A 14,505-nucleotide genomic window follows, 5' to 3' on the forward strand; every position below is an offset into this window, starting at 1 on the left:
ACGTCATTTACAAAATTTTATACGACTGAGAACCCCAGCTACGAGGAGTTAATCTTGTATTTTGATTGAGGTTTTTCGAAGATATTACTTTGCAAGGCCACAAAAACCTTTCGGTTTCCAGACATGCGCTTTACTACAAGACTACAAGGTACACCCATAAAGAATAAACGAAAAATATTGTCATCTAAATCGCGCATTTCAAATTAAAAAAGCAGATTTTCGGACCCTAGTTCCTTGTACCCAAAATTCACTGCCAGGTCACTTGAAGCGCTGCTGTCATGTTCTGTTTCCAGTCATAACATCGGTCTCGCACTTCTTACATTTTGGTGTTCTGTGGTTGACTACGGTATTTAATTTTTTGCTAGTTGCGATCATTTTTACTTGTTGTTTTTTGAGCATACTACTGAAAATAGTCTATTGGTTTCATGATAAAGAAAAGAGCGCCTGTTTTGGAATATTTTGATGGAAGCAGTGACAATAATAAGTTTTCAATTTTGTTGTTGTACGAAATTCAAATTTTCCGAGCGGAAAAGGTAAAAAAGCTGTTAGTTATTAGCTTGCCTTTTCTTCTTTTATTTTGAATTGTTTTGTTACACTAATCAACAAGGGTTTGGTCCATGGAAATGATGACTAATATCGTTAAGTGTTCACCTATTTATCGAATACTTGGTTTAATTAAACTTGATTGGGATGAAAATACGTAACCTGTCTGATACCCAATTAAACATTTTTATTTGTATAACGTTTGCTTCAGCTATGAAACACAATTTGGAAAGGAAATATCCAGATTAATTCCAGGCAGTTAATAAAGGTACAGCCACTGTCACGGCTGAAACGATACAAAAGCCAAAAAATATCGTTATTTAATAGCAGAAATGATTATATTAGACAGTGATCCATTTGTGTCTTAGAAAGTACCAGATTTAAAAGACCTCTGGAAACAGTTTTATCAAAGTGTAGATACATTTCCCAAACAACAGTTCCTGACATTTGCGACAGAACTTACGAGAAAGCAAAAGAAACAGTTCAGGTTCTCTCTCAGTTTCTGTAATTCTGACATATGGACCTATTTTCTGACTTTCACAACTCGATGGTTGTCTTCTGAATTCAAGCTGGAACATGTAGTTCTTGCTATGAAGTCTTTTCTAGGTTCTTACAAGGAGATAATATAGTAAGTGTGATTAATACTATTGCAGATCGATGGGACATTGAGCAAAGCCAGTTTGCTTCAGATGGTCGTATATGGGTAACTGAATGTCCACTTTGAAGTAGCAGGAGTGATCACTACTGGTTGTGATGCGACGCAGTTCAGTCATTCGAGCCTAGTTCCAGAAAAATTATAGGCGATTCCAAAAGAGCTAAAGGTAGCGGAGCATCAGTGGGTGCAAGATATCAGCACGATGTGGAATTCTACATTTTATAAGGTAGAGAGCCTATTGGAGCAAAGACGGACTATGTAGCTGTATGTGGCTGATCATGATACGCCTACGTTTCGTTAGTGGTGGTGGATGGAACAGTGGGTTAAGGTTTTGAAGCCCTTTGAAGACATAACAGAAAATAAGTTCTTATCTATCCTGCATATCCGAAGTAGTACCAAGTGTTGTGTTGTTAAATAAGTGTTTAGATAATGATGAGAAAGCACAAAGACCCCTGACTTGCCACACATGAGGTTGTTGTTGAAAGCTGAACTAGGAAGCCGGTCCTGCTCCTTAAATGAAGATTCACATTTCTTGACTGCAATCTTTCTAGATACAAAATTCAAGGCATAGTCTTGAAGCTGAAATCTGAAAGAGTTCGAAAGAAGATCGTGCAAAGAATCTTCCAACCAGTAGTAGTTCATCCACAATGCCTACTAAAATAAGAAGAGCAGACGACACTGAAATTGGAGCTCAGTCCCCTAATTTGTCTGTAGTTCAGTACAACTACTAATTTATTTATTTTATTTTTTTGGAATGAATAATAAATGGTGTTTTGATTTGAAAAGATTGTTGTTGTATTTATGTTTAGGATATCTCACGTGTAGATAAAGTAGAGTCTGTTTCATCAGATTTTCATAATTTATTGAAAGACCAATATCCACCGCATACTGACGTATCATCCAGTATCAGACTGGATAGCAAACTTAAGCCAGATAACGGATAATTCATGCATATTCATTTCATCTCTAATGGCGACTATTATCAACAAAGGAATGGCATCGCCGTGAGGTCCCTCTATCATAGAGGATATTGAAGGAAAAGCTCTAGTTAATCTGCACCGAATCCCACATGCTTCTTCAGATACGTAGATGACTCACATGTAGTGTGGTCACGTGAGTGTTACAGGCTTCAAGAGTTCCTCCAGCCACCTCTTTGCTCCCTAGCATCCAATTTGACGAGGATGTGGAAGGGAATGGAAAATGCCAGTTTCGGACGTCCTAGTCAAGAGCAAAGAAGACGACACATGGAACATGGTGTGTAGGCTACAGAAAAGCCATCCATACTAGTATGTGCCAGCATGCCTGCAACTGCCATCTTCATTCACAGCTTGAGGGTGTGTTACGACTATATGGGCTTCACTAGTCCATAGGGCAAGTGCACTGTGAGACAAAGAAGGCCTACGAAGACAACTTATTCACCTTGAGGACGCATTGAGGAAGAACGGATATATTGGGAGACAAATCTGAGGCGCCTTCAGACAGGAGGTACAAGCCATGTACATAAAAACTGACGAAGAGGATGAGGCCATGGCGTAAATGCTGTAAGCTGGCAAGTATCGAACAAGAGTGCTGGAATATTGGCTCAACGTAACAGCAATATTATGTATGGTGAAAGACGACTTGTGGCTCCGTAAGCCGGCTGTCTATCGTATTACATGCCAATGTGGTAACACGAGATTTTGAAATAAGACACACTTTATTAATATTCTACAGCTTTAGTCTTGATGTCAACATATTTATTTCACAACTTAGTAACCCTGGGCACGAACACACTTCTCCCAGTGAGACAGCAGTTTGTTGGTACCGTCACTGTAGAATGTTTGACTTTGTTGTCGGAGTCAGAACTTCACCTCTGATTACATCGATTCATCACAGTCAAAATGAAGTCCCCGAAGATGTTCTTTAAGTTTCGGAAACACGAAAATCGGATGGGGCTAAATCGGGACTGTATGGAGGATGGTCGATGGCAGTGAACCCAAGGCGTCGGATTGCCTGTAAATGCCGCAGCGTTGATGTGTAGTCTGGCATTGTTATCTTGAAGGACAGAGAGCTCCGTATGTGGACAAACTCCTCGAATTCATGCTTTCAGTTCTCTGAGGGTATCACAGTATCTTTCTGAGTTCGCCTTGAACATGTCAGAACTCTGTGAGCATGATTTTGTTTGCTGATGGCAAGGTCTTGAACTTTTTTGGGGTCTGTGTCCTTTGTGGTGGAACTCCATTGATGCTCTCTGCTTTCGGGGTGAAAATGGCGATCGCAGCTTTCATCACATGCCACAGTGTCGTTAAGGAGCCCATCATCCTTACCATCAAAACACAAAAGAAATTATTGATAGATGTCTAATCACGACAGGAAACAGCATTCGAGGCATCCATGGTGCACATAGTTTTCTGTATTGTAGTTCTGCAATGATGGCCTGTACAGGCTGTCATGACGTGCCACACTTACCTCAGAGCTGTGTCTTTGTTAGTCGACTGTTTTCTCTGATGAGTTGATCAACTCGATTCCAACGAGTCTCGTCCGTTGCCGTAAGCAGTCTTTCATTCTCAGCTCTGCCACACGTGTTGAGGTAGCACCACCTCATCAGGAGCATGAACAACCAACGCTCCACGTCACTGATGTCTGTACAATCATCACCATACACACCTTTGACTCTGCTATGGGTACCAAATGGAGGCTTGTATTCAGAGGTTTGAAACTCGATCACAGCAAACAGTTTCTCATACACCGGCATAGTTACGTTACACATCGTCATGTCACAAGCTACAATTCGGTGCCCTCTAGCCGCAGAGGGCTGCAGCTTTTGTCACCGAAGCGGGAAAGTCGACCGAGTAATACGCTGTATATGTAATACGTCAACCGATTTTGAGAACAGAGTAAAACGTTCGGAAGCATTACTTCTCAGCACGCCCGTGTACATCAGACAGGCGGTACTGACGTGCAAAGAAAGGTTTCGGGAGCACAGGAGAGACGCGGAACTCAACAAACGCAGAAAATAGTTCTTTGCGGATTGCTGCATAGCTACAGGGGAATCAATGAAATATGAACAAAATGAACTGCTAAAACGGGCCTGTCGTTTTGCGACTGTGACTTAAAGGAGGCTGTCGAGATACGAGTGGCCGATGGACTGAACAACAGAGACAGTGGCTTTACTCTCAATAAAGCGTTGGACACAGCGATCAACCAACTGAAGTCATAACGTCGGCCGAGAGTAGCCTCCGCACCCGATGGGGGGGGGGGGGGGGGGGGGGGGCAAAAGCACTGGCATGACCGCCCAGCGCTGGCTTCGGGTCCCTCCACAACTGCACCGATGAAACTTGCGGCCTGGTAGTGAGGGATAACGGACGCGGAGCAATCAGGATAAAAAGGAGGCGTTCATTCAGTAGGTATCACCAGAAGATTATGACAAGGTTTGAGAATATTTTAATTTTTGTTAGTAGGGGTGGAGGAAGGGGAAATTGCTCTTCTCTGTAATTCGGTGGGTACGCTACTGTGTGTGCCTGTACTATGGCTTTAATGTATCGCGGCACGCATCATTTCTCTGCCAACAAAGCAGAATAGAGTGCAGCCCAGCCACTGGTTTTTATGTAATTGTTTAACTCTTAAGAAGATACGGACGTGTGGTTTAAAATGTGGATATCATATCAGCGAAATTTTGTGTTTTAAGACATTTAATGCATTTTACCGTATAGTTCCTGAATACTGATGGTTGTCAGTAGTCGATTAAGATGCATTAGCGAAATGTAGTTCCAGACTATCTGAGAGCCTTTTGTGGCACGTTAGGTCTTGCCTTTGAACATTTGTAAAACAAAGTTTCCAATTATTTGCAAATGAAGGGAAAACATTTTTAAGTTTATATGCAGGCAATAGATTACAATTGAAAAGCGATTAAATCGTTCTTGTGAGATTTGAAATTATGACTTTGTTGTTAAGACTCGATCGTTTGGAAAATAAAAAATTAAAACTTGGAAAACTCTACTTAAGGAGGCTTCATGAATTACGCTTCACCAGACATACATTAGAATCGTTCATTTACGGGTAGATCCAGCAAAAGGAAGAATCTCTATTACTTTTCGTGGCACAATTATTTCTTGGAAATCTGTGAAATTTTTAAACTTCATATGGTTCACGTTCTTTCAGGCTCATAATTGGGTAGCACGCCATGCCGATAAGGGTATAGTCTCCAAAAGAACCTTGGAATATATCTAGTATAGAGCTCACACAAATTAACTTGGCCAGTGTGCAGAAGAAGCACATGCTCCTCCTGACCAGTGGGAGATTTCATCCAATTATCGAGAATGGGCAGGTGCCGACCTGTGCACTTCGAGTGTTGTTCTCTCTTTGTTACGCAGCAGGGCATCGCAGTCTTTGAATATTACAGGTGCAGGGAAAGACCTTTATAATTAGGCACGCGGGATTATATGCAATGCCATTAAATTTTTGTCGGAAGAAACAAACGAGGAAGCAAAATACCATTAAAAAGTGTTCTTGAGAGGCTTGCATGAACCGTTAGCTATTCCAGTAGCACAATAAAGAGAGTAAAAACGAGGTGGAAAATGCAGCTACAAGTACTTGCCAACACATTACTTCAGGAAAGTCGTGGGAGAAGAAGAAAATTTTATACGAGGGTAGGCTGAGAAGTAATGTCACATGCTTGTAGAACACAAACAAAAACAATTAGGAAGATAGGACAAAAAGGACATTAAAGCACAATTCTTAAGTTTCGGTATCATATATTTATTTTTCAGCATAATCACCGATAAGATTGACACATTTCTCCCAACGTATAACAAGTTTTCTTATTTCGCCACTGGAAAATTCTTTCGACGTTTCTCAAATCCAAGAGTTGGCAGCTGTCTTCACATGATCGTCCGAAGATTATCACTGCCCTTGGGATCTCTCTCGAATAGAGGAGGGGTTAAAGGGGGTGTTCAATAACGCGTGCATCATTAGAGCAATTTGAATCGCACTGCCATACTCTAAAAAGCGTTTGCAATGGAAATGAATGCATTATGCGGCGTCGCACAAACCCATCAGTCCTTTGCACACGGGATTTTGTGCACCAAATAACCTCTGATTTTGTCCTACGAATGTTCGATAGGGTTCATGTCGGGCGATCTGGGTGGCCAAATCATTCGCTCGAACTTTCCAGAATGCCTTTCAAACCAATCACGAACAACTGTGGTCCAGTGACATGGCGCATCGACATACAAAAAAACGCGATCGTTATTTGGGAACATGGAGTCCATGAATGGCTGCAATTGGTGCCCAAGTGGCCGAAAATAACCATTTCCAGTGAATGATCGGTTTAATTGGACCAGAGGACTCAGCCCATTCTATGTTAAAACAGACCTCACCATTATGGAGCCATCATCAGCTGGCACAGTGCCTTGTTGACAACTTGGGTTCACGGCCTTGTGGTGTGTGCTCCACACTAGAACCCTGACATCGTCTCTTAGCAACTGAAATCGAGATTCATCTGACCAGGCCACGGTTTTCCAGTCGTCTAGGGTCATACTGATATGGTCACAGGAGAGGCGCTACTGGCAATGTCGTGCTGTTAGCACAGACACTGGTGTCAGCCGTCTGCGGCCATAGCCCATTGACGCAACATGTCGCGGTGTTTCCTAACGGATACGTTCGTCGTAAGTCCAACATTGATTTCTGCGGTTGTATCACACAGCGTTGATTGTCTGTTAGCACTGACAAGTCTAATCAAACAACGCTGCTCTGTGTCGTCAAGTGAAGGCCGTCGGCCAATGGGTTGTCTGTAGTGAAGATAATGCCTGAAATTTGGTGTTCTCAGCATACTCTTGACACGATGGATATCGGAATATTGAATTCCCTAGTGATTTCCGAAATGGAATGTCCCATGCATCTTGCTCCTACTTCCATTCCGCTTTCAAAGTTTGTTAAATGCCGTCGTGCGGCCATAATCATTTCGAAAACCTTTTCACCTGGTACAAATGACAGCTCCTCCAACACACTGTCCTTTTATACCTCGTATACGCAATACTATCGCTACTTAAGTGTGTGCATATCGCTATCCCATGACTTTTGTCACCTCAGTATAAAACTAATGTAATTTCTTGGGAAACTAAGACGTAAAAAAAAATACTGCATGTGTGAAAACCTGGTCAGATGTAGGAGCAAGTTACATAAATAAATAGATAAGTAAAAAATAATCTTTCTGACCTCATTAGTTGGACCTTTGAATGCTTCGGAAATTTTTTGTCACTCGTATCTGATTTGCTTTTTCGTGTACTTTGATTTCTTGGATCCCACAAGTACTTACGATATCTATATTCTTTCGTCTGTCTGGCTCATTCCATCACTCACGCAACTCATGTCAAAAGAAAAAAAAAAGATTCGGAGCTAAAGCTGCAGACCAGTGATCTTTGCAACATGCGAATGCTCTGACCACTACTCTCCCCGAAGTGAACAGGACGGGAACTTCCTTTGACGGTTCGCTGACAGACCGGCAACCTTCCGTACATGAGTAACCACCAGCGAACATTACAGTAACACGACCAAATGGCGTTCACTAGCGGATTGCCTTCCGTTTAAACCAGAGAAGGTTGTCGTTTCGGTGGGAGTGTTCGCTCGTGTTTGCTTCGGTGTGAACCAGGCTTGTGGATAACAGTCATCGGTTGTTGTTGTTGTTGTTGGCCACGCGACCACTACAAGGCAAATTTTAAATGATTTCTTTATCTCACTACAGATTAAGGAGCGGAGTTTGCTGCTTACCTGAGGGTGACGCGCTTCCGGATGCGGTGGCTGAGGTCGGAGTGGCCGCGCTGCATGGTCCGCACCACCGCAGTGACGTCGGTGAAGCTCTTGGCGATGGGCGTGTTGGGCTCCGACGCCTGCTTGTCGATGAGAATGGGTTTGGGGCGGAGCGCGGGTGTAGGCGGCGGAGCGGGCGGCGGCGCGGGGGCGGGCGGCGGGGGCGGGCCCGAGTCCGTGGGCAGCGGCAGCGCCAGAAGCCGCTTGCGGTCCTCCAGGTACATCTCGATCAGCTGGTCCAGTTTCATCTCGATGTCGTCCACCTGCGGCCCGGTCACGGACAATCCAGCTTAAGGCTTACAACAACGTGTTTAAGAAGGAAGTATGGTGTATGAAACGAAAATTTGTGACTGGATTGAAGATTTCCTGGTATAAAGGGCGAAACAAATTCTTTTGGATGGGGAGTCGTCGGCACAAATAGAAGTAGCTTGAGGCGATCCCCAGAGAACTGTATTGGGTTCCGTACTAAGGCTTCATTTTACTTGTCGGGTGGGACCTAATGGGGAGCATTTTCTGGTAACTAACGCTAAAAAATAAGTTTTAGAGCAATATTGGAATTAAGAACCTACAACGCAGCAGTTAAGGTTTAGTCAGTAAAAAAATAGCCCTGTTGTTAACTTGCCACTTACGAAATTTTGAAAGACGAGTCTCCACCGGGTCGACTCCACTTCGTGGACTAACTATGAGCGGTGGTAAACCAGACAGCTTGGATGTGGCTTTTAGGTGATTTCCCATGTCCAGCTAGGTAAATACCAGACTGGTACCCTCGTTCCACCTCATGTACACGTTATGCAAACACTTAGAGGTGTGAGGACGGGTCATAAGTTGCGCTTGGGTATTTCAAATGGTCGAGCACATACCCGCGAAAGGCAAGGTCCCAGGATCGACTCCTGGTCTTGCATGCAGTTTTAATCTGCCAGGAAGTTTCACTTACAGAGCGTTCACACATTTATAGATGGGATTTACTCTGAGTGCAGACAGATGGAGTGCACAAATTCCCCCCGTGGCCTGTAAGGGGAGGGGGGGAGGAGGAGGAGAGACTGATGGAATCACGAAGGGCATCCAAACAATAATTGTAACTAACGTTGCCAAAACCCACATAAAAATGGGAGAGATGTGTGGCTTATGAGCATCCGCTCGACCATGAAATCCAAGTTTTCTCACCTCCCGCCTAACTGTCATAGTACTTGCGCTGGATCCTGATGCAATTTGGAATTCCCGTGTGATGGTCTGGATAGATGTCTGCCTATTACACATTACGACCATCTTCAACTATCGGCGGTCTCTTTCAGTGAATAGACGAGGTCGGCCTGTAGCTTCTGTGTTGTAGGTCTCCCTTCACGTTTCCACTTCACCATCACATCGGAAACAGTGGTCCTATCGTTGTTTAGTCGTGTGTAAATCTCGCCTACAGAGGTATGGCACAAGTGACATCCAATCACCTGAACACTTTCGAAGTCGGCGAGTTCCGCGGAGCGCTCCATTCTGCTCTCTCACAATATCTAATGACTACTGAGGTCGCTGATTTGACTACCTGGCAGTAGGTGGCAGCAAATTGCACCCAATATGAAAAACATATGTTTTGGGTGATGTTCAAATGGTTCAAATGGCTCTGAGCACTATGGGACTCAACATCTGTGGTCATAAGTCCCCTAGAACTTAGAACTACTTAAACCTAACTAACCTAAGGACATCACACACATCCATGCCCGAGGCAGGATTCGAACCTGCGACCGCAGCAGTCGCGCGGTTCCTGACTGAGTGCCTAGAACCGCTAGACCACCGCGGCCGGCTTGGGTGGTGTCCGGATACTTTTGATCACATAGTGTACGTAAAGGTGAACCATCCACCAAAGCTTCAGTCTGCTTGGAAATGTCGTAAATGAAAGACCCCTGTTTCTTCGTTTTTCCGATTAGTGACTAAATTTTTTGATAGTAATTTCTTTTGTTTTGGTGAATTTATAGATCGAATTGAGGCGCAGTTGATGGCAGTTTTCGAATGCGTGGTTAACTATGGTTGCACTCATGTATCACAATTCTTTGGATCACAATCCTTTGTTTCAGATGTATTGGTTTGTATGGGATCTGATATCTCTTTGGTGATAGTTAACGTAATTAGATTGGTCCCAGTTGGCATAGCCTTACCCAAAGATCACATCGAGTACGGAATGCTCCACAATGTCATGTCCTTTTCATTACCCTGAACATATTTAAGGGTGTGTTTTTGTTAAGTACTATACTCATCAGCATCCTGGGAAGATTGTCGAAAGCGATGACAACGAAATTCCTGTGTTCACGATCATCAAAAGGTGAAAAAACCGAAGATGGCCAGACTAGGATGATTCAGTTTGATACGACTGTAAGTAAAACTGAAAGAAAATTGAACCCACCAGTTCAAATAAACGAGCCGACAAATCCCTTATTCGTGGTTGATAATTTTATTTGAATAACTGCAAGTAGTTATAGTAACAACCGGAACTTATTTTTCTTCAAGAATTCATTGTTCGTTAATACATTTAAGTCCACGAAGTTATTTATACATTTAAGCAGAATTTATGTTTGTTCAAATATTATTTTGTCACTAGGAATTTAGTTTTTCAAGAACTTATACTTTGAAGCAAGCCCAATGTTGACAAAATAAAACCTATTTACTCGAAAATTGCTTTGATATGCCTAAGTATAGCTATCCCTATCAGGTTACACAAACTCACCTCTTGGGGCATGCCAACTAACTTCACAATCAGAGTTAATCGCCTTAGATGTAAGCTACTGGGAACAATGTTTTTTGGGTTACATATTTAATTAAATAATGCTTCACAAATTTTGTAGTAAGAAAGTTAAACTATCCTCGCATTCACCAGTATCTCTCTACGAATTGCACACAAGAACAAAAAAATCAAATCAATACCTGTGCCAACTACAAAATTTTACTGTACAATTTATGATTACAGTGATAACAGTTCAAACAACATACGAGAATGCAGCCAGGTGACGTCTTCGACAACCGCCTATATTTTGACAGGTGAACACCCATTGATTTTTCAAAGCACAAATACGATAAGTGAGCGCTGTGAAAGGAAACTAGAACTCTTAGTAGGGGGGACTACGCCGGCCACGAACCATAACACGTCGTGTGTGGAAAGACGTACTCAACGTAAACAATTAGCGTAACTACGTAACTAAAGACTATATTGTCAGAAGTTACCGATCGTGAATATTAACTAAAGGAAAGTGATCAAATAGCATTTACGCTGAACCTCTGCTGTTTGTCCAGGGAGAGGGCACGATTCCCAGCACAATTTAGGCCAATTTTGCTTAAATTTCGCAAAGTTTGCTTGGAATACTGCTCTGTCCCTTGTCAAGCAGCAGAGGGATAAAGTTAATTCTGCTTGCTCATCTGCTGGTAATTAATATTTGCTATCGATAACTTTTGATGATGGTTATCTTTGGTCGCGTGAGGGTGCTAGTTGTGTGTGTGTGTGTGTGTGTGTGTGTGTGTGTGTGTGTGTGTGTATGTGCGTGCGTGCGCGTTTTGTCTTTCTTCATATCCCCTACTACGGAAATGTCGTTGGTTATCGAAAAAGCGAACAGTCTGAATTCACGTAAGTTGTTTAAACATTTTATTCTCCGGGAGAAGTTTAAGACAGTTACAGCTTTTTTGCTGTTACATTGTTGTTTTTAATCACTTACAAAAGGCGCAGCTTCGAAAAAAGAAGTGCAAATGTGTGTGAATTTCTAAGAGCAGAGGTCATCGGTCCCTAGACTTACACACTACTTAAACTAACTTATGCCAAGAACAACACACACACCCATGCCCGAGGGAGGACTCGAAACTCCGGTGGGAGGGGCGCAGCTGCCACAGCATATGTACGCATATATTGCGAGTACTATCATCATAATGTTGTAACAACTATGAGTTTTTGGAGTTGTTTCGAGTTGGTACTTCTATAATCATTACAATAAAACGTTATTTATAACCATGGATTCGTATATTTAACGTTTTTGTTTGTTCATGATTTGAATTTCTCTCTAAAAGTTTCCTGTGGTGGCGTTACCTTGTTATGACTTGTAGAATCAGTAAGATATCCATCAGAAGCTATGAATCTCACAAACTTTTGTTCTGGGTGGTTATAATTAAAGTGCAGCTACTCACTGAAGTCCATTGTGGGCTGTAATCATCGTATGGCAGTGGAACTTGGTAGATATGCTAACCGGTTTACGCTGAAAAAAAAAAAAATACTTCTAATTTTGGCCACTAGGTACAAATCTAACACTGTACGGCATCTCGTTGACATCTCAGTTACTGATACTGGACAAATTGTGATCGTGACGATTAATAAAAACTGCAAAATTAAGCCTTTTTCACTCTTCCTACATATTCTGTCTACGTTCCGTTCCTAATCCATTCTACATGGAAATTTTTTTAATACATATTTCTTGCATCCACAATGCCAAATTTTCATTTGGTTGACAAAATTTGAATTACTTTTTTTGTTTTTTTTTCAGCGTAACTCACTTCCGCATTAACGAGTTAGGATATCTGCCAAGTTTTGATGCCATACGATAATGCAGCCCACACGGCGTCTCTGTCAGTAGCTGCACTTTAATTACAACCACTCGGTACATTTCCTGGAGAACCTCATTAACTAGATCTTTTTCCTGATTTTGAAGAGGTCAAGAATCAGCTCCCGGCAACAGGAAAATAAAAATTATGGCTCCTGTTTTGGTCGAAATGAGATACGTAATAAATTAACTTTCTTCGCTTTCGAACTCACTTCAATCTGCCAAAATTCCGTCAACCATTCTTCTAAACGTCTTATAGATTTTACCAGGCATTCGACTGGGCTCCTGGAAACTGAACGTGAAGGAGAGCGGTGTTAAAGAGATACGTGCCGACTTCCAGCTGTCCACTGGAAAATTCATGTAAATATACCCGAACAAAACAACTAAGTCCACGACTTTTCCAATCATAAGTTGGTATGTAACACAGCATTACATGGGGCTTTAAAAAGTAAGTTACACATGTCCACCATCGTGCACATTTTTTCGGGCTGCTTGCAGACATAGTTCTGCTGTGGTACCAAGATCAGGTGCATCACTATGTGGGAGCGAAATGGCACGGCAACTGGAAACTTACTTGAAAGATGAAAGTACGCAGAACAATACAATTCTTGTGGTCAGAACGTCTACATTCAACTCATATTCGCCGTGAAACTCTGGCGGTATATGGGCCAAATGCGATGTCCCGTCTAGTTGTAGTGAAATTGTGCAAATAATTTGACTAAGGCAGCACAGACGTCGGCGATGTTGATCGGGAAGGAAGACAATTAACATCAACCACAGGGGCAATGTCCTGGAAACCGCGTGTGAACATTTGGGAGCAAAGAGATTTTGCCAACAACGAGGATGTTCAAACAGCGGGTCTCGAAAGTTACGTGGCCAAGGAGCGGATTTCTACCGTCGACGAATTGGGTTACTCGCAGAATGTTCCGACCATTGTTTACGGAGACATGGTGATACAGTTGAAAAATAACGTCATGAATCTTTGTCACATTGAAGTGTACTGCAGCATTCAATAAAAGTTCCTTGCTCTGCCATAATAACGTGCAATTTACTTTTTTAAGTCCTCGCGAAAACGATAATTTATTTTTATTTTTGTATTGTGTACTTTTTAGTATAGCTGGCCCCTGGGCGGCAGTCTGAATAGCCCTGATTCTTGCTGTTCGTTTTGTATATTAATCATCAGGCAAACAATATTTTAAGCACCCCAGACTTCTGCAGCTGATGCAGTTACCTATAGTGAAGTGCCGTCTGGAAAAAAAGGTGCGCAAATATCCTCTCAGATATTTGTAAGATTTCAGTGTGGTGTAACGATTATTAATTAGCTTTTAATGCAAAGAAATGTAAAATTATGCCCCTCACAAAGCGCAACGAAGTCTTATGACTACAATGTCCATGACTCACAATTATAATACGTCAGTTCATACAAATAGAAGAGGTGGACAAAAATATGGAAATTGCGCAAGGAATGAAGGCTTGAACATAAATTCAGATTCTAACCAAGCCTGCACGTTGCATTGTTGTACTTGATCAGGAACAGCACCCGTGCAATACGTTCCAAGTGTCAGGGGGTCAAAACAGTGTTCTGTGCAGTTGTAAGTGCATTATGTTGGAGCTCAGTGCATTGGAACGTGGTGATCGTATTGTGGGTGCTTCCGTAGCCAAAATGGCCGACGTGTTTCGTGTTTCAAGAGGTACTGTATCGGGAGATTTATACCGCATAGAGGAAAAGAGGAAAAATAACATGCGCTAAGTCACAATGTGGTCGAAAGGATGTGTTGTGTGGTTGCGGCAGACGGTCGTTGCGACTAAAAATGCTGCAGAAGTGAATGTCGCACTTGCGATCGCTGTCAGCACCAAAACAACACAAAGGGAGATCCATAAGCGGAGAATGGCCGGGCAAGGTGGAATTCCAAAACCACACGTTACTGATACAAACGCCCGTACCGGAAAACATTGTGC

General features: G+C 42.4%; 1 protein-coding gene across 1 annotated transcript in view; it reads right to left on the reverse strand.

The window, feature by feature from the left end:
• The window catches only part of LOC126354187 (potassium voltage-gated channel subfamily KQT member 4), a 969,743-nt gene that overhangs the window by 140,848 nt on the left and 814,390 nt on the right, over positions 1–14,505 (reverse strand). Inside the window, exon 12 of the mRNA XM_050003638.1 lies at positions 7,946–8,247. Coding sequence (XP_049859595.1) covers positions 7,946–8,247 — 302 coding nt within the window. The remainder of the gene's footprint in view (positions 1–7,945; positions 8,248–14,505) is intronic.

The sequence above is a fragment of the Schistocerca gregaria genome, chromosome 3, assembly GCF_023897955.1.
Source record: "Schistocerca gregaria isolate iqSchGreg1 chromosome 3, iqSchGreg1.2, whole genome shotgun sequence".
NCBI lineage: Eukaryota > Metazoa > Arthropoda > Insecta > Orthoptera > Acrididae > Schistocerca > Schistocerca gregaria.